A 24210-nucleotide genomic window follows, 5' to 3' on the forward strand; every position below is an offset into this window, starting at 1 on the left:
AAAACAGAAGGAAAAGAGAAGAAAATGAGAAGAATTGGTGCTTTTTGTCGTTTTGGGTTTTCGTCTTCGAGTAAGTGCCCGAAAAATCCGTTTTTTCATATTTTTTGCTCGAATTGTGAATTTTTTCTTTTATTTGTTCTTGATTTAATCTAATTAGGGTTTCGAGCTATGTGTTCTTGATTTTGTGGTTTTCTTTTAAATCAAGAACCTTGTTTTGAATTTTTCTTTTTAAGATTTTATGCCCCAAATATATAGAAAACATGTTTTCTTGATGAAAAATATCATTGACTGTAATCTAAAATTTCGAGGGCATTGTTTTTAAAAGATTGGGGCTATATGTGTGATCTTTCTATGGTTTTAGGCATTTTTTCATACAAAATCAACATGTATTAATTTCTATTTTTCAATTAATTCGTTATATATTTTTCGCATGGTGTGTACATGTTACTATTCACAAAGAACGTATTTTTCAAACACAATCGGCACATAAAAGGTGATAATATGTATTGTTTTGTTTTATTCTTTGACTTATATGTTGTACAAATTATAAGTATGGTCTTATGTGAGATAAATGTTATATATATGATATTTTAAACTTGAGAGGGGTTGATTTCTAAGAAAATCAGCAAGTTTTATTGCTTTTAAAGACTGATTTTATATGTTTCATTTGATAAAATTTTTATATGGGGTATAAAGATTATCTTTCAAAGATGTTATGTTATGTATATGTAATCTACAAGCGTTAGGGTGTTGTTTTGAATAAAAATCAGCACTGAATGTTATAAAAAGATTAAATTTTGATAAAAATTGTAAATACGATATAATTACAAAAAGCTTCTTTACGACGGAAGGTTATCTTTAGGGTTGTACGTGAGTTTGGTTTAAAAATAGATTTAACGAGGGAAAGCAAATAAGTAAAAATGAACAAATAGGTTTTGTGATAATAGGATAAACAATTAACAATATTTGATATGTTAAATTACAGGTTACTCTTCAGTTTGACATAGAGCTAGTTCGCATCACCTCCCTATACTCAAATTAATACATTGCAAGTGATAGTTGACTCATTTTATAAAATATTTTAATGATTGATATTATAGTTCTGTAACATGCATATCCTTCGTAGTACATGTTTATACAACACAAGTAAAATTTGAAACTTGTTGTGTTGATTCTTGGCCATATGTATACATTAGTGTGTTTCAGTGTTACTTCGATAATACTACAACCTATATATGTACATAGTATGTATATAGTAAACTTTCCACGTGAGGCGCGACATGTGAGATAAATGAAAAAAAATATAGCACTATATATACATATGATGATTTTCTTTGAAGTAGTCCATGCAATACTCGTTTTGTTCGTTATATCACCTTTCCATGTTCAAGATGATATCCTTTCTTCTCTTAAATCTATGTCTTTCGGATATCATGCATGTTCTCTTTAAAGATTTTCATATTTCCGTCATTGTTCGGGCTACTCACATATCATGTGATGTATGGATCATTATTATAATGCAATCTCATTAAAATGCTATTTATTTCAAGTCTATATATGATCGGGCTCAGTTCGTAGAACTGACTCTGATATTATCCATAGGTTACGTAAGTGATGACATGATAACTTGAACACAACAATGGAGCTTAAAGGGATAGTGGGAAGAGTGTTGGCCGTGTAGCCTTATTGGTTTGTCTCATTCCAGTTGGTTAGTTGCAGATAATGTCAGTAGACTCTTGGATTTAGTGTTGTTAGTTAGTAAATTCAAAAAGAAATGAAATTGATATTTGTAGTTGTATTTTTAAAAAAAAATTGCCCCAAATCCGGGTCGTTACAACTATAAACACTTAAAAGGCGGTACGATAGAAGTACCACTCTTGATACTTCATCCAACAACAGCTCCTCAAAAAGTGAGTTGCCGTTGGATCAAATATTAAGGATGGGATGATGAATACGTGTTTATACGGCCCTTCATATTATAATTTCTTGGGTTTATATACCGTTCCACTTTTCTCATTTTCTTCTTTTTACTTCCTATATTTATTTATCCCCTTTTCATTTCCCCTTCTTGGTTGGGTTTATAAACTGTTCACTTTTTTATCCTTATCTTTATCCCCATTGATATTTTCTATCTCTCTTTTCTTGACCTTGATCTTTCCTGAATCAGGAGCTCCTTTTATTTTCTTCATCTTGATCTTAATCTTTACTAGATATTGATATTTTTTGGATCCTGATCTTTTTTGAATCTTGATTTTCATCTTTTCCAAATGTTGGTTGTTTTTTATCGTGATTTGGTTGATACCGATTTTTCTTGATCTTGACCATTCTTTTCCCTCATCTCTACTGGTCTTGGCCGAGATCAACTCTTCTTTCTCTTATTCTAACTTTCTCTCTTTGTCCTCCAAGCAGTTACCGTTAGTGGAAGATCAAGGCACGAAACTCGACATGTCACTCCCAAGTATTATATTCATTTTAGCAGCATACCCCTATATCCTCTACGCCTAAAACATTTCCCATTAAGTTTTCACCTTTATTTTCCCAGACCATGCCCTACCCGTGTCACCGTTAACACCCTACCCATACCATATTATCATTCATTATTTATTACCTCTATTAGATATCATTTGGGCCATAGTTAGGTAGACTTATAGATTTGAGTGTTATTACAAATATTTAGTTGAGATCTGATTTTATTTCCCATTAGTTGTTGTTTTCCTTTTGGACTTACTATATGACACTTGCCAAGATTATTTAATTTCTATTTGTTGAATGACATCCCAACCTTATAACTTCTACAAGAACCTTGTCTGATTTGATTATTATGACATGTTTAATTTGATTTTGGTATACATATTTACGTTTTAATGAAATTAGAATTTATTTTATGCTCATTATTGAAGGGTAATATGGTCTTTGTACATGTAACCCGAACTTGCACACACACACAGATATATATATATATATATATATATATATATATATATAGAGAGAGAGAGAGAGAGAGAGAGAGAGAGAAACACGTGTAGATAAGTTATCTACACACTAGCTTAAAATACAGTGGAGGCCCACATTGTTTGGGTGATCCAAACCATTCATTTGATTGGCCCTCACATAGATAGGGTGTTCACAAAAAATCAGCTCCATAGTATCATTCTAACCCTTCGAACCGTGGAGACAAAAAATGGACATATTTGTGAATGTTTATACACGTCCATTTTACCTCCACAAATTGTAGGGTTGGGATGATCCTATGGAGCTGATTTTTTGTGGACACCCTATCTATGTGAGGGCCAATCAAATGGATGGTTTGGATCACCCAAACAATATGCCCTCCACTGTATTTTAAGCTAGTGTGTAGATAACTTATCTACATATGTGTGTAGAAACCGTTTTCTCATATATATATATATATATATATATATATATATATATATATATATATATTATAGGAGCCCCCTCAAGGAGACTCCATCTTCTCCCTCATTCTTCTTCTTCTTCTTCTTCATAATAACATGCTATCAGAGCTGATCCATTGAAAAATAAGAAAGCACAAAAAAAGAGAGAAAAAGAGGAACAAAACCCTCTCTGTATCTCTCTCTCTCGCACGCGTGCATCTCAATCTCCCATATTGCACGTCTCTCTTTCATGCGGTAATCTCTCTCTTGTCTGTAATCCCTCTCCCATCCATAATCTCTCTCTCTCTCTCTCTCTCTCTCTCTCTCTCTCTCTCTCTCTCTCTCTCTCTCTCGCACGCGTGCATCTCAATCTCCCATATTGCACGTCTCTCTCATGCGGTAATCTCTCTCTCTCTCTCTCTCTCTCTCTCTCTCTCTCTCTCTCTCTCTCTCTCTCTCTCTCTCTCTCTCTCTCTCTCTCGCACGCGTGCATCTCAATCTCCCATATTGCACGTCTCTCTCATGCGGTAATCTCTCTCTTGTCTGTAATCCCTCTCCCATCCATAATCTCTCTCTCTCTCTCTCTCTCTCTCTCTCTCTCTCTCTCTCTCTCTCGCCTCCTGCCATAATCCCTCTCCCATCTCCCATCTGTAACAGTCGATGCCCCAACCCACCATCCCTCTCTTTTACCCACCTCCCTTTCTCTTTTACCATAACCCCTCCTCCCATCCACCCACCCGCATCCCTCCCTCCACTCTTTCCCACTTGCATTCTTATGTAAATCCAAGGTTTTAAATTTCGACCGAAATCCGAAATTTCGGTAATTTTGGGTTTCGGTCGAGACTGAAACCGAAATTGGGTATACTCGAAACGTTACAAGATTTCGACCGAAATTTTGTTTTCCCCGAAATTTAAGGAATATCACAAAAAAATGTGGGTTTTATTCATTATTTAATATTATCCCAAAATTTCAGCTGAAATTACCGAAATTTCAAGGATTTCACTGTAATTTTGTACGAGATAAAATATTACTTTATTTGATTTCGATAGATTTCGTGGTTTCGGTGACGACCAAAACGCATTCCGAAACCGAAATTTAAAAATTCCAATGAAAACGATTTGCTCATGTACAAATCTAAAATAACATCATGAGATTTCGACAGCAAAACATGAGATTCAGAATGTAACCAAAGATTCCTCATCAAATTAGTCCAACATGAGGTACAAGTAAAGATACTACCTAATTAAAGCAGGATTGAAAGTTGTAGATAACCAAAATCATCGACCAAATTTATATCAAGCACATCTAAACAATCATTTAACATTATCATGATCCTTTTACTATTGTATCAATTTACCAAACTGAGAAGAAAAAGAGTAAGCTAAGGATCATGGATGTAAACAATCAATTACAACTCATCAAATAAGATGCATCTGGATATCCTGAGTTTATTCAATCAACAGGACAAACAAGTGTGGATTACACTAGCAAACAACCTGAGCTTGAGTGTACGGGAATCATCAAACTAATCCAAACAAATTCATCCGACGAACATGATCATACATAGAGAATTAGATGAATACCAATAACCAAAGATAGTAAAGGGAATTCATCACAACTACAGTAAAACAGCAACCGATCTACATAACCAATATTACAACTCTAAATTGATGAATTAAGAGACCAAATTTACCTGAATTGAGTTGAATTTCCTTGCCTAACTGGAGTTACGGCCACCGGAGGTATCAGATTGGTAGTCAAAGTTCGCGAGATTGCCGAGATTGCAAAGATCGCCTGAAATCCAGCTCGCAGGAGGGAAGATGCTCAAATTTTGGTAATAATCACTGGACAAATTGCTAGAAATTAGATCGAATGTGACCTGATCTAATTACCGACAGAAGAGAATCACCAAATCTCAGTGAAATCGTTGGATCTGAGCTAAGAACAATCAAATCAAGACAAGGGAAAGCTAGATCAAGGGCTTGGGTTTAAAACGATGAGTTAGGGTTAGATCTGGGGAATAGGGCAGAGATGATGGAAAATGAATTGGATCGGAGGTTTACAAGGTCGGATCTAGGGTTTACAGGATTGGATCTAGGGTTTTGCATAAAAGAGAACAGATCTAGGGTCTTGAGAGGTAGTAGAAATTGTTTTTGATGGTGATGGAAGAAGAAGGGAATGGTAACAAGCTAGTAAAGGCAGAAAGCAAGATGACTGAATGATAGGAAAATTAGGTCGGAGCTCTGGCGGACTTGTCGGAGAAGAAGAATACTCTCTCTCTCTCTCTCTCTCTCTCTCTCTCTCTCTCTCTCTCTCTAAGCCAAAGAAAACCCTAGATCTCCAAATGAGGAACCCTGATCACCTATTTATAGATTTTTTACTAATTTTACCCCCCCCCCCCAACTTCCTCGGGACAGCCCTCTTTAAAATGTATTTTGCCTACTCTTTTGCTTTGTAGGGGTGGTTTTAGGAAAATGGACTAGATTATCTGTCCATTTTGACCACCACAAATGGTGGGTTAGGGTTAGGATGATCCTATGGAGCTAATTTATTGTGGACACCCTATCTATATAAGGGCCTTTCAAATGAATGCTTTGGATCATAGGAAAAATGTGGGCCTACACTGTTTGTACACTCGAGCGCACAAACATCTCTCTCTCTCTCTCTCTCTCTCTCTCTATATATATATATATATATATATATATATATATATATATATATATATATATATATATATATATATATATATATATATATATATATATATATATGAGTTAAGTGAAGCTACACATACGTGTAGCTAACTTAGCTACACCGACGGCTTAAAATACAGTGGGCCCACATTGTTTGGGTGATCCAAACCATTCATTTGATAGGCCCTTACATTGATAGGGTGTGCCCAAAAAATCAGCTCCATTGGATGATCCCAACCGTTCAAACTGTGGAGGCAAAAATGGACAGATTTGTGAAGGTTTTTACACGTCCATTTTCGCCTCCACAAATCGTAGGGTTAGGATGATCCTATGGAGCTGATTTTTAAGGCACACCCTATCTATGTGAGGGCCAATCAAATGAATGGTTTGCATCACCCAAACAATGTGGGGCCTACTGTATTTTAAGCCGTCGGTGTAGCTAAGTTAGCTACACGTATGTGTAGCTACACTTCTCTCTCTCTCTCTCTCTCTCTCTCTATATATATATATATATATATATATATATATATATATATATATATATATTTTTTTTTTTATTTTTTTTTTAGAAATAACGATTTTATTGCCTGAACACAGTCAATACAAGGGGAAAGGACGTCTCGGAAAAGAGCATGTCATTACATGCAAGGAAGAAAAAGCCCTATACAGGGGACGGCTCAACAATACAGAGTAAGTCGCGGTCAACGCCCTCCTTGGCAAGGATGTCCGCCCTGTCGTTGGCAGACCGCCACTTGTGAGCAATCGACGGGCGTAACATGGCCACCAAATCCCGAATTTCGTCGATTTTGTTGGCCAATCTCCATGTCCCAGCATTCTTGTTAAGAGCCCATGCTATAGCGTTAGAGGAGTCACCTTTGACAATCAGCAGGCCAAGGTTATGTCTCGCATACCATCGCAGACCATGTAGGAGCGCCGAAACCTCAGCCTCGTTCACATCGCACTCCCCAGCCGGGCCGGAGTAGGACGTAAGCACGGCACCAAATATATATATATATATGAGAATAGAGTTCCTAAGGTGTCACCTCATATAGCTTATATGAGGTGGCGCTTAAAAACATAAGGGGCCCACTTTGTTTGGATGATCCAAAGCATTCATTTGATAGGCCCTCACATAGATAGGGTGTGCCCAAAAATCAACTTCATAGGATCATCCTAACCCTTCCATTTGTGGAGGTTGAAATGGATGAGTATAAACATCCATAAATCTGCCCATTTTTAACCTCCATAAATGGAAGGGTTAGGATGATCCTATGGACCTGATTTTTTGTAGGCACCATATCCATCTAAGGGCCTTTCAAATGAGTGGTTTGGATCACTCCAAAAATGTGGGCCCCTTATGTTTTGTGAGCGCCACCTCATATAAGCTATATGAGGTGACACCTTAGGAACTCTACTCTCTCTCTCTCTCCATATATATATATATATATATATGGAGAGAGAGAGAGAGAGAGAGAGAGAGAGAATAGTGTTCCTGCGTAGCTGCTCAGATAGCTTATCTGAGCAGCTGCTTCAAAAACTCATGTGGCCCACATTTTTGGGGTGATCCAAAGCATTCATTTGAAAGGCCCTTCCATGGATAGGGTGTGTACCAAAAATCAGCCCTATAGGATCATCCTAACCCAATCAAAGGTGGAGGGGAAAATGGACAGACACTGTTTTTGACCATTTTTTCCCTCCACAATTGGCAGGGTTAGGATGATCCTAAAGGGCTCATTTTTGGTACACACTCTATCCATAGAAGGGCCTTCCAAATGAATGCTTTGGATCACCCAAAAAATGTGGGGCCACATGAGTTTTTGAAGCAGCTGCTCAGATTGGATCTTCCTAACCCTAAAATTTGTGGAGGGAAAAATGGGCAAACATAGATTGGAATTGGACCTCTTGGTACATCTACTACTCCGGATATAATTCCCCTTTGTTCTTCTGCTGGTCTGTTATGTGTTAACGTTTTTCTTCCTACTCTTTCATTTCCGCTTAAGCTTCCCCGGTTTGGGGTTGATTGGTTAAACGTCCCATCCGTTGGTAATGATCTCAACAGGTCCCTCAAGGAGACTCCATTTTCTCCCTCATTCTTCTTCTTCTTCTTCTTCTTCTCCACAGTAACACGTAGATTCTCAACAGTTCACATGCGAACCCTATGTTTGCACCAAATTGTTATCAAAGCTCAGATCCCTTATAGAGTTCTTTCAATTTTGCCACCACTTCAATTGTCCGGGAAAAACCCAGTTAGAGTCATCCTCCTTAGTTATATGCTTTGAGTAGTTCATCTAGCGCCTCCAATTGTTTGGTAGAATTCCTAATAATCTAAGCTAGTGATTTTTTGTCTATTAGGAGACATTCAGATAGTACATGTGTTTCTTACTTCTTAGCACTGTAGTAGGTCTTAAGAGTCTGTCTGTCACATGTCCTTTAGGTGTAACTTACCTTGTTTTGTGTCATTCTATTCTTGTTTTGGTGTCTTAATATCTTTCCAATACCCATAGGGTGCTCCTCCACGTTGAATTATCTATAGTTTCAACCGTGGCTTACGGGGTCAATGTTCTGCATTAGGGCAATGACAAACCCAATCCCGAGGGGTTTGGAAAAAACACTCAGGCTATGTTGGACCGACGCTTGTACATCAGTACATGTTAGCCGAGATTAGATTAGGCCTGAATCGCATTAGCAAACATATTGTGCTCCAAGCTTTCCCAGGAATGTTGTAATCCCTAGAAATACGCGCCTCCTCCTGTACAAGGCAAGGTGAAAGGACATTGATTGAGGTACCACTAGTTCAGCTATTAGAGATCATGTAGAATTCGTTTGACCCCCACTTTTCCTCATAAGAGTTGTGCCACGAGACCACCTCTAGGTGACATGAATATGGATCGTGGATTTCTAAGACCCAAACCACACATTGTTACCTTCAGATGTTTCAAGTATGGTAAATAGAGTCACGAATTATTCGATTGTCCTCTTAGGACATTCGATCCTCAAACTAACCTATTGAAATCCGTAAATGATAAGGATAGAACCAACACTGAAGAAGGAAATGATCCCCATGATGAAAGTACTCCACATGAAGGGATGCCCAGTTAATCTTGTATGGGTGAGCATAATGCAACCGTACTTGATTGTGATCGTGTGAGAATAGTTTGTGTAACCCAGTGCAGGGTAGGGTAAGTCAGTCTATTACAAGTCAAACTTCCAACAATGTCATATATTTCCCTATAGTTAGAACTGTTAGGAGATTTGAGTCTGTCGTCGTTATTATTGATAGGTTCTCTAATATGTCTCATTTTATGTCAATTTTTGTAGCAAGGTTCTCCGATGTGTATAATTTTTGGAGAGTTTTATAGTATAAAGGGGTTATATTTCAATTTGACAGCACATACGACTCCCGAGCTGATAGACATAAATAGATGATAAGCCACAACTCAGTGCATTTGTTGAAATGCTTAGCTGCCAAGCAGCACCATCAATGAAACTTCCAACGGCTGAGTTTATAGACTAAAGTGCCTTTACCATTTCTTTGATACCATTTGTGGCAATCCCCTTCCACACTACTTAGACTGTACCCCTATGCTCTGTCCCAGAAAGCCCAGTGCCGAGGGTGACACTTTCATCCGCTACATTGAGATATCACGACTGAGTATTGAAAGGACCCAAGTGGTCGCTGATTAACATCAGGGAGATCACTTCAACAACATGTGGGCGCTGGAAGTTCATCCATGGTCCGAGTGGTTTAACAATGGGGTAATGTATAAGTTTGGACAAGAATGTGATTGTCTTCTTACAAGACTCTGAGTTGTTTGTGTGTTTGTGTTGGGGGGAAGCTGCTTGGGACTTCTGCTGTAATCTTAAGGAAACAGAGTTCGTTGATTTGGTCAGTCTTCTCTCACTTTTTGAAAGTTGTTACATTCCACAAGCAGTAGAAGATAAACAGATCTGGGTTTCGAATCTCAAAGGAAAGTTTATAGTTAGATCCATGTTCAAGTTCATCATAGCTAAGGACCCGTCCAAGGCTGGTTGGCAGTACATTTGGAAGGCCCTGGTCCCTCCTTGCATCCAATGCTTTTCTTAGGCAACTATGCCAAGGCAAATCAACACAGTGGATCCTCTTCAAAGAAGAGGATTCCACTTACCCATCATGTGCGCTTTTTATAAACATTTAGTGGAGATCGTAGACCATCTTCTTATGTATTGCCCCTATCATGCAAGGTTTGGCAAAGACTGATGAAATGGTTGGTCTGATGTGGTCGTGCCAATGACGATTCCGGAGATGTTTATTGGTTGGCATTGTACACATTTGGGATCTTTGGGGTGGGTGCTATGAAAGATGATTTATTTTGTAGTTACATGGAACATAAGGAGAGTGAAGAATGAAAGGATTTTCGAGGTGAAAGATATCACTGTTAACAGGTTGATTTGGAAAATCAAGCACATATCATTTAATGGGTGTGTACTAGAATAGGAATTTGTGGCTTTGCTTTTCAAGATTTCACAAAAAAAGGAACGATATTTCAAGGGGAAACATAACTTAAAAAAAGAAAAAAAAGGTAGCATGGAGAGCTCCCAACCAATGCAACCAAGCTGAAATTTGACGGGAGCTCGATTGGCAATCCAGAGCGGGCACGAGTGGGAGTATTTAGAAACCATGAAGGAAATGTTGTCTGGTCGTTCTCGCAACCGATTGGAAGAACCAATTCAAATGAAGCTGAAATTCGCTCTTCTAACCGGATTTAGATTATCAATTTATCACTAGCGATTTGCAAGGAGGTATTGTATATCAAAGGAGACTCCTTTAACACTATATCTTGGGTGAAAGGCAATAGCATGGGATCGTGGCAGTCGGCAAGTTACTTTGATGAAGTTAGAGATTCACACACACACACACACACACACACACTTTTCTCTTTGTGTGTACCATAATTTTTTATAAAATTCACTTTTATCTTTTCAAAAGAACTTCTATCAAGACATGTGAGAGATCATTTAGGAGGATGTGATGTAGATTATGGAGGAATTCTTTCATAGGAGTGTGCCTTGTAAAAATCTCAAGGCTACTTTGGTCACTAATCCCAAAAAATGTGGATTCAAGAGATGTGAAAGATTTTAGACTGATTTGTCTGGTAATTAGTGCCTACAAAATAGTTGCAAAGACTTGGGCTTTAAGGTTGTAGGAGTTTATGGGGGATATGATCTCTTATAAAGGGGCCTTTGTAGTTGAGAGACAGATCTTGGATCAATTGTTTGTTGCAAATTAATGCCTTCAAATAGAAATTGAGGAAAAGGGATATGGATTCGAGTTAAAAATATAGAAGAAGAACAAGGCTCTTGCGAGGATGGGTAAGTGGCCGGAGGATTGGCAGTGCCCCTATTGCCATTACCATAATTTTAGCTGGGGGAAAAAATGCAGAATCTGTTTGCAAACCAGGCGGGAATCGGTCTTTCTACGTGGGAGGGGAGGATCTCCCAAACGAAGATCTAAGTCAGGGGTAGGCTCTACTCTTGCGGGCTTGTGGTGTTCGCCCTGTAAGGATTTCAATTTCACCTGGCGGGATAACTGCCGTTGGTGTTGCCAGATTAGTGGCCCCTTTAAATGGGTTACCCGTTCTACTTCAGTTCCTCGCTCGGAGGCGGTTTATGGGGAGGATGATCGATGGCCCGACTCTGGTGAAATCTCATCTCATGAGGAAGGTGGGATGTCAATCTTATCCATTTCAGGTCGGGAAGTGGATACTCTAGTGGAGACTCTCAAAGCCTGTTTGATAGGGAAGAAGAAAGAACATAATGGATCTATAGAGGACCTTTGGCTTTGGGTACAAAAATTCTGGGACATCCCGTCCCTTCAATGTCCTTGTATCCTAGCGGAGGATGAGGTTCTTTTTATGTTTGAATCAAAGCTACAAGCCCTACAGATCCTCTCCAAGGTACCTGAGGCGTTTGGGACTAAACTGCTTTCCCTATCACCATGGAATAAGGACTTCATTCAAGGAGCGGAAGCCTTTGGTTGAATTTTTATGGTATCCCTTTACACGTCTGGGCCATTTCAACAGTGGAGGCTATTTGTAATGGTTTTGGCAAGGTACTAGAAACAAAGATGGAAGGTAGCCATCAACACTGTATGAGCTTTGTCTCGGTCAAAATACTAGCCCCTACATGGAAGATTTTAGATTCCTTTGTCAAGATTAGGATCCTTGAAGATGTCTACACCATCAGGGTTGAAATCCCGGAAAAATTAGGGGATTGTATATCTAATCTTCAGCATTCATCGTTGTCACCAGTTGAAGATCCCCTGGTGTTTCAGGGTTGCTTGTCTAATGGCTTCTTGGACCCCGCACAGAATTCAAATTTCAAACCGATCCAATCAAATCTTACTGTCGCGCTGCCCAAAGCTGGATCTAAAATAGACGTTGAGAAAGGCGCGATCTAAGAAGCACGGGTACTCTCCGGAGGTCCACGTACCTGTGTCAGGTGCGTATCGGGTGCGGGTGCTCTTGGGTACTCTTTGGGTGTGTACCGGGTACGCACCCAGGTTTGTGTACATATCGGGTACGCACCCGGTTCAAATTAAATCGAAAATTACAGATTTACAATATATGGGTTGTCCAAAAGGGGGGTTGAATATATCAAAATATCTATAATATATATATCCCATAATTAAAAACCTAACAACTTAGAAGTAATATTAGATTTTGGTGATGTTATTGTTATTTGATTGTTCTCCAATTAAATTGTTTGAATTCTTTAACAAAATATTTTATTTTTTTATTTTTATAAATATATAATAAAATATAAAAATATATTATATTCAGCGTACCCCCAACGTACCCGTATCCTATTTTTTTAAGAAATCACGTATCCACGTACTCGTATCGTGTCGTACCCGCACCCCGTACCCGTATCCGTGCTTCATTGGGCGCGATGGATTCTAGAATCAATGATCTTGATCGGATTAGCCTGTCCTTGGTGGGGTCTGAGCCAAATGACCTCCTTGCCCCTAGGCGGAAGGTCACATGGCTGGATCTGCCTTCCAAGAAGAGTAAAAAGTTGGTCACCACTCAAGGGTAAGGAATATTTCTTATGGCGACCACCTCCTTGGACTCAAGGCTCGGGTGTCATTACCAAAAGAAAGTTCTAATATGAAAAATTTGGAGAAATTCTCAGGACCTTTTAGGAGGGGTATAGCAGACGGCCTCCAAAAGCTATTAATCTACAGCCCATTCTCCCAGGATAGGTCTTGCTTTCGGGTAAGCCTCTAGTGGTCTCCCCCTAGTTCTAGAGGATAGTAGCCTTTTGGGTTTGGGGATTCCCCCTCCTAGTACATCCATAAGAAGTGAGGTTATAGAGGCTATATTGTGTCGAGGAAGTTTCCTTACTTTATTATTATTGGCTTCGGGGAAGGGGCTGCATTCCATAATTTAGCCATTTGTCTTGGCTTGACCACATGTTCTAAGGAATTTTAATAGCGAGAAGTTATAAGGCCGTGGGTCTGGAATTTTAGGGTTTCTTTAGTATAGTTCCTTGATAAAAAGCCAGTGGTATAAAGGAAGGTTTTCTAAACAGGTATGGACAACGCCTCCTCTTCTCGTGCTGGTGGTAGGAGCAGACGGCTCTTCATGGAGATTGTTGTTTTAGAAAACATACTCAGAAGGATGAAGACGATGGTCTATGATGAAGGAAGGACTCTCATCAATGACCCGACTCACAAGGAGATGTCGGGAGACCTCCTCCAGAAACAATGGACTTTTCAAGTTAGAGGCCCAAGACTGCCCCTTCACCTTGTATGGACTCTGTGGGACTGTGAAGCACGGGTGCTTCAAAATGGCCCGCGTACCCGTATCGGGTGCGTATCCAACACGGGTGCGCACCCGATTAAAAAACTTTTTTTTTCTAATTTTTACGGTCGGGTGCAGTTCGGGTGCGCACCCCGACGCACCCGACACGTTTTTAAGTGTTTAAAAAAAACAAAAAAAAGAGGCTGCCAATAGCAATTTGGGGGGGGGGGTTTAAATTATATAAAAGGGTTTTAAAACCCAAACCCCACTCACGCAACTCTCTCCCTCATCCTCTCTCTCTCGTCTCTCGTCTGCAACTCTCTCTCTCTCTCTCTCTCTCTCTCTCTCTCTCTCGGTTTATCTCTACTCTATTTCTCTCTCTCCTTTATTTTTATTTGTGATTTGCCCTAAAAAATAGCCTAAAGCCCTAACCGATTGTGAGTCACATAAAAATCAATTTGGAGCTCACAATCGGTTGGCATAATCTTAAAATGGATTGTGATTTTGAAGCCCTAAACTGATTTTCAGTTTGGAGGTCACAATTGGGAATTTGGGATTAGGGCTTTGGGGCCTAAAGCCCTAAATCCCAAATTTCCAATTGTGAGCTTTCAGGCCATGTTAATTTGAGATTGTGACATTCAATTGGAATCCCTTTAGGGCTCAATTAGAGGGGTTAGGTCATTAGGGCTTTAGCCTTTAGCCCTTTACCCTTTACCCTTTAGGGCCATGTTAATTTAAGATTGTGACAATCGATTGAGAGCCCAAAACTGATTTTAGGAGTAAAAAATTATGTTTAATTTTGACCCCCAAAATCTGTTTTGGGCTCAATTAGAGGGGTTAGGTCGTTAGGGCTTTAGCCTTTACCCTTTAGGGCCATTCTAATTTAAGATTGTGACAATCGATTGGGAGCCCAAAAATGATTTTAGGAGTAAAAAATTATGTTTAATTTTGACCCCCAAAATCCGTTTTGGGCTCAATTAGAGGGGTTAGGTCGTTAGGGCTTTAGCCTTTACCCTTTAGGGCCATGTTAATTTAAGATTATGACAATCGATTGGGAGCCCAAAACTGATTTTAGGATTCAAAAATTATGTTTAATTTTGACTCCCAAAATTCGTTTTGGGCTCAATTAGAGGGGTTAGGTCGTTAGGGCTTTAGCCTTTACCCTTTAGGGCCATTTTAATTTAAGATTGTGACAATCAATTGGGAGCCCAAAACTGATTTTAGGAGTCAAAAATTATGTTTAATTTTGACCCCCAAAATCCGTTTTGGGCTCAATTAGAGGGGTTAGGTCGTTAGGGCTTTAGCCTTTACCCTTTAGGGCCATGTTAATTTAAGATTGTGGCAATCGATTGGGAGCCCAAAACTGATTTTAGGAGTCAAAAATTATGTTTAATTTTGACCCCCAAAATCCGTTTTGGGCTCAATTAAAGGGGTTAGGTCGTTAGGGCTTTAGCCTTTACCCTTTAGGGCCATGTTAATTTAAGATTATGACAATCGATTGGGAGCCCAAAACTGATTTTAGTAGTCAAAAATTATGTTTAATTTTGACCCCCAAAATCCGTTTTGGGCTCAATTAGAGGGGTTAGGTCGTTAGGGCTTTAGCCTTTATCCTTTAGGGCCATGTTAATTTAAGATTGTGTCAATCGATTGGGAGCCCAAAACTGATTTTAGGGCCATGTTAATTTAAGATTGTGACAATCGATTGGGAGCCCACGAGATTCTTGTTGCTCGTTGGAACAAGAGCAACACTCCACTTCATTGCTTGGCTCATTCATTGAATCCAAGGTTAGGTGACTTTAAATTTATTTGGATTATTAGTTATTTATGTTTATTTCTAAGTTCTAACTTTTGACTTGAAATTTGAAGCTAAATTAGTTTTTTCTTTCTTAAAGGTATTATACTGAGCAATGGCTTAGTGAAGATTCAAGTCGGGTGCCTCCACATAAGGATGCAGAAATTTATAATGAGAGGATGAAGTGCTTCAAGAGGTTCACCAATTCCTCGGACCACACAAGAGCTAATGTGGAGTTCGCGCAATTCTCCATGAAGTCCGGATTATTCAATGATGTTGATTCCATCAATGAACGGTTCACTATCAAGCCTCATGAGTGGTGGGCCATCCATAGTACATGTGCCCCTATGCTTCAAAGCATAGCTTTGAAGATTCTTATGCAACCTTCATCGTCATCTTGTGCCGAGAGGAATTGGAGCACTTACTCTTTTGTGCATTCTCTCAAGAGGAACAAGATGACTCCACAACGAGCTGAAGATTTGGTTTTCGTTCATAGCAATCTTCGGCTTCTCTCAAGACAAACTCCACAATATAAGCAAGGAGATACAAAGATGTGGGACATAGGTGGAGATACATTTGATTCCTTCGAGGATGTAGGGGTACTTGAAGTTGCTAGTCTTTCTTTGGATGAGCCGGAATTGGAGTCCATTGTTTTTACCGACGACGTAGAGGACGATGTTGTCGATATTGGAGATGAAGCGACTGACTTCTAGGATTGATGATGCATTGATGCTTTATGTTATTTTGGTGCTTTAATGATGAACTTAATCACGTATGAAATGAAGAGTAATATTAGAATTTTCCATTTTGGTGAATGATGATGTTATTGTTATTTGATTGCTTTCCTATTTTTAAAATTTTTTTTAAATAAAAAATATTATTATATTCAACGCACCCGCACCCAAGTTTTTTGGAAAATCAGGTACCCGTGTCGTGTCGCACCCACACCCCGCACCCGCACCCGTGCTTCATAGGTCATTGCCAAGGGGATCCTTTGTTGCATTTCATATTCATGATTGTTTTTTTTTTTTTTGGGGGGGGGGGAGGGGAGGGGAGGGGAGGGGGCTTGGCTTTGAGTGAGGTTCTATCTTTGGTTGAGGTGAGCACTTAGTTCTGGAAAGTATTTCCTTCAGAGAGGTAGGGAGTATCACCCATATTCAGTTTGCTAGCGATATCATAATCTTTTGTAAGGCATCCATTGAGCAGAAGGGAAATGATATCAGCACTTCAATGTTTTAAGAAGATGCGTGAAGCATCTTGTCGTTTAGTATTTAAAGAGCTTTTCAGAGTTTTTTGAGAACTGTAATATCCTTTTGACAGCTCTTTAAATACTAAACGACAAGATGCTTCTGCACATCTATTAAAACAGTGCAGTGCTGATATCATTTCTCGAGCAGAATTCTAATTTGGACATTGTATTCAGGTGGTTTGAGGCAGTCTCTCGCCTTGGAGTAATTATAGGGAAAAGTGTTTTGGCAAGATGTTATGTGGAGGGGGATATGGCTATCTGGATGACAAAGATGTTTGATTGTAAGTTAGGACATTTTCTTCCGTCTTGTTTGGGGTCCCCTTTTGGGTTTGATGTTCACTCCAAAGCCCTTTGGTCTCTCATCATTGATCTGGTGTAAAAGAAGCTAGTGGGTGGAAAAAAGCTTCTCTCTCCCTTGGAGGCCGCATCATTCTCATCAGGGCAATTCTAGCCTATCTCCCCAATTATTTTGTCACCTTTTAGAATTCTAATGTTGGTGTCCAAAAGCCTTGAGAGGATCCAAAGGGATTTTCTTTGGGAAGGTAAGGAGGAAGTTAAAGCACTTGGTGAAATGGGAGGAGGTGTGTAAGCCAAGTAGAGATGGGGGTTTGGGCATTGGCAATGTGGTTCCAAAGAATAAGGCTCTTCTTAGGTAAATTTTTGCGGAGGTTTGGAGAGCAAGGAGAGGCCCTTTGAAGGAAAATAATTGTTGGAACATATAAGGAGGGATGGGGAGGGTGGGTTATTATAAAGTTATGTAGAGGTAGATGCTCAAGGGCTTGGAAGTCTTGTTGTTCTATTTCAGATTGTTTTCATCTTGGGATTAGGTTTAGGATAGGGGATAGGGACGGGTGAAGTTTTGGGAGGATGGTTAGGAAAAGTTCCACTGTACCAAGCTTACCCAAGTCTTTATATTACGGAATTGGTATGCGGTATTATCAGAGAAAAAATCGTCCATGAAAATTACAAGAAAATGGAAACCACCCCTAGACGGATTTTTCAAACTGAACTTTGATGGAAGTTCTCTGGGTAATCCGGGCATGGCGGGTGTGGGCGGTATTCTTCATGACACCAACGGATGCACCATCATTTCTTTCTCTGGCCCGGTGGGTGTTTCTGACGCTAACGAAGCTGGGGCGAGGGGCCTCCTATTCAGGTTGAAGTGGTTTGCATCGCACAACTTGGGACCACTGATTGTCGAAAGCGACTGATCTCTTGGGCCATGAACATATGTCCGGCAAATGTCGCGGCGGGCGGGTTAGCCAAGGTGGGGGTTCAACTGGCGGACATTTCCATGGTTGTTGACCCTCCCCCCCCCCCCCCCCCTCCCCCCCCCCCTGCGATTTTAAGAGAGAATGAGTGGGACAGTAGTTTGAGGTGGGTGTTTCGAGATGAAAATGACACCATCATCACATTGTTTTTGGGTGCTATTGGCCGTGCAGATTCTACTTAGGGGGAACACCTTGGCTAAGTCCTCCTTTTTTGCCTGTTCTTTACAAGTTAAAAAATTATTGTTGCAAGGTTGTGTTATGGAAGGAGTTCACAATCTCTCTGCTTTATAAAGTTGCAGAAAAATGTGAATTTGTGACCTTGCTGGGCCAATTGGTTAATTGCACTCACAGTTAGCAAGGAATGACATACGACATGCACAATTATGACATCAGGTATTGTGTGTGATTGAAATTTGATTGCTCTTCTTTTACTTGGTCATGTGTTACGAAATTGATTCACAACTGCTTTACATGAACTAGTCGTGCAGAAAATGAAGACTAATCAGCCTGGTAATTGATTGATAAATGGCAATCTCACAAGCAAGTAATGTCAAATAACACACACAATATCGAACACATTCAATGTACAGATATTGGCTTGTTTGACATTAGCAAGTGTGCCTACATTTTTGACACAATAGTAAAATGCGGAAATAGAATTCTCCAAAACTATTTTTCACCCTTTTTGTTGCAATTATATGTTTGTGAATTGGATGATTTTTTTTTTAACTAAATGGAATCTACCTGCCAGGTTGGCTATCTTGGCATCCGAAAGATTGTTGATTTTGCAGCCTCATAATTGGGCTCTGAGGAGAGATCATGGCATGCTTCTATATTTCAACAGGTGTTTTTTTTTTTTTTTTCTTTTTAAGATTTTTGGAGAATCTCTTTATTTAAATGATATGCTTCGTTTGGGGCAACTCTTTGCTAGATCAGTGCATGGTTTAATTGTGCAGGCGGTACGGAGAAGCTGTTCAAGAGCTAAGCATTTGCATGGCTTTTGCACCGGATGAAGAGGCAGAGGTTCTGGAGCAGTTCATTGAGAAATTGCATTTGTTAAGGCTTGAGACGTCTTGGAAATCCTTGGAACAAAATAGCCGCTTAGCAGTTCCGTGACAACCATGAATACATATTCCATGGAATATTTGGGGGGCCAGTTGTGATAGATGGGCTGACGAGGGAGATTTCATGGATGGGTGTGTAGTGAGCATGAAAATTGAAAAGACCCTAAAAGCGCGGGGGTTGTTTTGTAATTTGATCTGCTTAGGAATGTCTCGACAATTTCGTAGAAAGCCATTTCGATGCTCACTTTTGCAGGAGAGAACAACCGCCTTATGGCAACTTCATTCGCAGTTGTTTTTTTTGTTTTTCTTGGAAATTAACAACAATTCATGATTCAGTTACAATTGATAGGGGACAAGACGTTCCCAAACACAACAGTATACAAAATCAATGAAACATGACTCGCAAAAATGACAAGATGAGCGACCTGCCCAAGTAGTTAACGACAGCCAGCGTTACTTGAGGCAGGTGTAAATCACGCAATGCTCGTCCAGAAGGGCTCCATCCTTTGCGAGTCCGTCTGCGACAGAATTAGCAGATCGGCGCTCGTGCTGTAACTTGGGCCGCAGTAGCCAGACGATGTCGCTAATCTCGTCAATCACATGAGAAAGTCGCCATGGTCCGGGGCTTCGACCCGATACCCATGCAATGACGTTTGCCGAATCACTCTCCACTATTAACGGGCCCAAATTGTTAAGAGAGAAACCATTTTAACCCAAAAAGGAACGTCTTCGCCTCCGCCTCGTTCACATCACAGATCCCAACAGGGCCTGAATAGGATAGGAGAGTGATTGCGCTATCTTCAGTCACCCCTCCAATGCCTGCTCGCCCCATATTTCTAAAAGAGCTACCATCGAAATTGAGTTTAAACCATCCCCTTTCAGGTAGTAACCAACGCGGAGTCACCCCTCCAATGCCCGCTCGCCCCATATTTTCAAAAGAGCTACCATCGAAATTGAGTTTAAACCATCCCCTTTCATATAGTAACCAATGCAGGGCTACAACCGACTTATGGATCTTTTCGATGGAGATCGTTTTCTAGAATTTGAGAATGCGCCCAATTGAATAAGGAATGGCCACCTTATATTTAGACCAAAACGCAATATCCAGCATGATTTCCAGAGTGATGTGATGTTGAGATTTCACCTTGTCGTGGAAAATACGGCTGTTCCTCTCACGCCAAATATGCCAAATAATAGCATATGGGACACACACAGCCACATCGAGTTGCCGAAACAAGAAGAGAAAGCTCTGGCCCAGTATAACAATACCGTGCTGATACGACAATGGAGGACGGTGCGTCAGGTTGTTGTATCCTGGGGGTGATTGTGGGCAGTGATCTGCTGCATCGGGATAAGTATGTGCCTCATCTCGCCGCATCGAAAAGGTTTATCTAACTCATTTATCTTTTGTTTTTAAGTAGGTCATATTTTGATTTTGGAGGAAAAATCAGTAAGATGGCATGGTACCAGAGCTAGGTTGTGCTGATATAATTTCCCTATGATTTGCTAGGGACCATCACAAAAGGCATTTGCATGGCCGGCTGTTGCATGAGAGTGCAACCACCTAAGATGAATTGAATAAATAAGACAAAATATGTGCCTATGTGGCCGCTCTCTTATGCAACAGCGCACTGGTCGCTAGCAAATCCCATGTATATGTTTGATGAGGTCCATCCACTGACATCAACTTTATAATTTCTCTAGAGATGGAAAGCAGAAGAAATGAAAATATGGATGATTGTATGTGGTAACATTCATGAGATGAGATAGTGACGTCTCTTTTTCTCTCTCACTCGCTCACTCACTCACTCAGATGTAGTTCAAGTGGGGCTGTATAACTAATGAAAGAAACAAAGGCGCACCCGCTTGCGGGAAATGAGTGCGGAGGAGGAGATGTACCTTTCCTATCATTAAAAAACGATCGACTTTTATAATGCTGACATGTCATTCTCTCCGCGTCATCCCACTATCCATGTGTGACCCTTTTTCCACGTGGCCTCTAACTCTGATAGAGAAAGACGTGACATTAATTGTAAACGGATAGCTTAAAATGATGCACGCCACCATCTCACTTTGTCCTTTCTCTTCTACATCAAGTAAAAGCAAATGAGTAATTTTCAAGTATAAAAAGAAAAAAACAAAATAGCTGACGGAATCACGAAGCAAGGATGAGAGGTGCTTAAAGCCACTGACAACGACTCTTCTTTTCCTTCACGGAGCACTGATGAGAGGTGATTTTCTTTTCCTTCTCGCTCTCGCTCTCGCTCTCACTCCACGGTCCGCCAAAACCTAAAAATAATAATTCAAATGGGTAGATGGAGGGATATACGGATGGGATTAATCCCTGGGAGCATAATTAACATTTTTAAGTTTTGTTTTAAAGAGCTGAGCTTCAAACCCCTTCCCTCACCCTCTACTAGTGCTCCAATTTTTATACATATCTCTTTGGGAAGAATCATATATTGGTGATTTCATTTTCACAAGATTTTGCGGATCTTTACCACTATTCCCTCTCTAACTACAGGTGGCCCACATGTGATCTTTCCTCGGCTTAGAACATACTATGGACTGCAGACTTGAAACATTCCAACTGCTACGCACAAAATCAAATGACCAACATTACATGCTACTAGTGTGGTAATGGTGCATTCGCTCAAACAAAATAAAATAATTAATCTCAACTCAAAGGTTGGTCATCTTATATATCATTGGTGAAGATCAAAAATAAAAAACAACATATATTCTCTTATAACTTTTATTTATATAATTTCTTTGTGTATTTAAAAGCAAGAAAGAAAGATATTGAAGTTATAAGAGAATATTGATTTTGATTTTTGATCTTCACCGTTCATATATCAGATGTCCAACATTTGAGTTGAGACTAAAGTTATGGATGAGCTTACGAAGGGTATCCTGGATGAGGTGCTGTGGTGTATGTTATTTGCAGATAATATAGTATTAATTGACGGAACCAAAGCAGGAGAAAATGCTAAGTTAGAGTTATGGAGAACTGCTTTGGAATCCAAAGGTTTTAGACTGATTAGGACTAAGACAGAGTATATGGAGTGCATCTTTAGTAATGTAAGGAGTCAGGACGAGGATGTAGTAAATATGACTGGACAGGAGGTACCTAAGAGGGATATCTTTTGCTATCTTGGTTTAATTCTACGTAAGGAATGAGAGATTGAAGAGGATGTTAACCATAGCATAAGAGCAGGTTGGTTGAAGTGAAAGCTCGCCTCAGGAGTTCTGTGCGACCGTAAAATCCCTAACAAGTTGAAGGTAAAGTTTTATAAGAAAGCTGTGAGCCCAGCCATATTGTACGGCTCAGAATGTTGGGCCGCCAAGAAGCAGCATGTGCATAAGATGAGTGTAGCGAATATGCGAATGCTTAGATGGATGTGCGGCCACACAAAGTTAGATATAATTAGAAATGAAGACGTTAGTAAAAAGGTGGGGGTGGCACCAATAGAGGAGAAGATGAGAGAGCACGTACCGCTTAAGATGGTTTGGACATTTCCAACGTTGGTCTTTGGATGCTCCAGTCAGAAGAGGCGACTCATGCCAAGTTGATGGAGTAAAGAGAGGTAGAGGTAGATCGAAAACAAATTGGGTAGAAACAGTGAGGAAATACTTGATAGCTAGGAACATAACAGAGAACATGACCTTGGATATGATAGAATGGAAGAAAATGATCCACGTAAAAGAACCCAACTAGAGCCAGGATTAGAGCTGGGTAGATTCCTTTCACCTTCTTCATGAAATATTTCTAAAGGATTCATTTAGCCGACCCCAACTAGTTTGGGATAGAGGCTTTGTTGAGTTGAGTTGGGTTGAGTTGACTATGTGTGTGTCTATATATATATATATATATATATATATGTATATATATATATATATATATGTATATATATGTATATATATACATATATATATGTATATATATATATATATAGAGAGAGAGAGAGAACGGTTTCTACACACAAGTGTAGATAAGTTATCTACACACTAGCTTAAAATACAGTGGGGGCCCACATTGTTTGGGTGATCCAAAGCATTCATTTGATGGGCCCTCACATAGATAGGGTGTGCCCAAAAAATCAGCTTCATAGGATCATCCTAACCCTTTAAACCGTGGAGGCAAAAAATGGACAGATTTGTGAAGGTTTATACACGTCCATTTTACCTCCACAAATCGTAGGGTTGGGATGATCCTATGGAGCTGATTTTTTGTGGACACCCTATCTATGTGAGGGCCAATCAAATGAATGGTTTGGATCACCTAAATAGCATGCCCTCTATTGTATTTTAAGCTAGTGTGTAGATAACTTATCTACACTTGTGTGTAGAAACCGTTCTCTCTCTCTCTCTCTCTCTCTCTCTCTCTCTCTCTCTCTCTCTCTCTCTATATATATATATATATATATATATATATATATATATATGTGTGTGTGTGTGTGTGTGTGTGTGTGTGTGTGAGAGAGAGAGAGAGAGAGAGAGAGAGAGAGAGAGAGAAAACTATTGGTGAGCTTAAGCGCACCAAAAAATTGGTGAGCTTAAGCTATATATATATATATATATATATATACATATATATATATATATACATATATATATATATACATATATGAGAAAAGTGTAGCTACACATACGTGTAGCTAACTTAGTCACACCGACGGCTTAAAATATAGTGGGCCCCACATTGTTTGGGTGATGCAAACCATTCATTTGATGGGCCCTCACATAGATAGGGTGTGCCCAAAAAATCAGCTCCATAGGATCATCCCAACCCTACTATTTGTGGAGGCAAAAATGGACGTATAAAAACCTTCACAAATCTGTCCATTTTTTCCTCCACAGTTTGAAGGGTTGGGATCATCCAATGGAGCTAATTTTTTGGGCAAACCCTATCAATGTGAGGGCCTATCAAATGAATGGTTTGGATCACCCAAACAATGTGGACC

General features: G+C 39.7%; 1 protein-coding gene across 3 annotated transcripts in view; it reads left to right on the plus strand.

The window, feature by feature from the left end:
* The window catches only part of LOC143876964 (transglutaminase family protein), a 63538-nt gene extending 43957 nt beyond the window's left edge, over positions 1-19581 (plus strand). Inside the window, exons 8-9 of one of the 3 annotated variants that reach the window (XM_077378641.1) lie at positions 18934-19026; positions 19139-19581. In XM_077378641.1, coding sequence (XP_077234756.1) covers positions 18934-19026; positions 19139-19298 — 253 coding nt within the window. In that variant the 3' untranslated portion in view covers positions 19299-19581. Of the gene's footprint in view, positions 1-15762; positions 16509-18933; positions 19027-19138 lie in introns of those variants that run through there. The other 2 variants (XR_013250497.1, XM_077378640.1) reach the window with 2 other exon arrangements.
* The last annotated feature ends 4629 nt before the right edge of the window (positions 19582-24210 follow it).

This window comes from Tasmannia lanceolata, unplaced genomic scaffold, assembly GCF_043159265.1.
Source record: "Tasmannia lanceolata isolate RefF3 unplaced genomic scaffold, GAP_Taslan_0.1 ptg000005l, whole genome shotgun sequence".
Taxonomy (NCBI): Eukaryota; Viridiplantae; Streptophyta; class Magnoliopsida; order Canellales; family Winteraceae; genus Tasmannia; species Tasmannia lanceolata.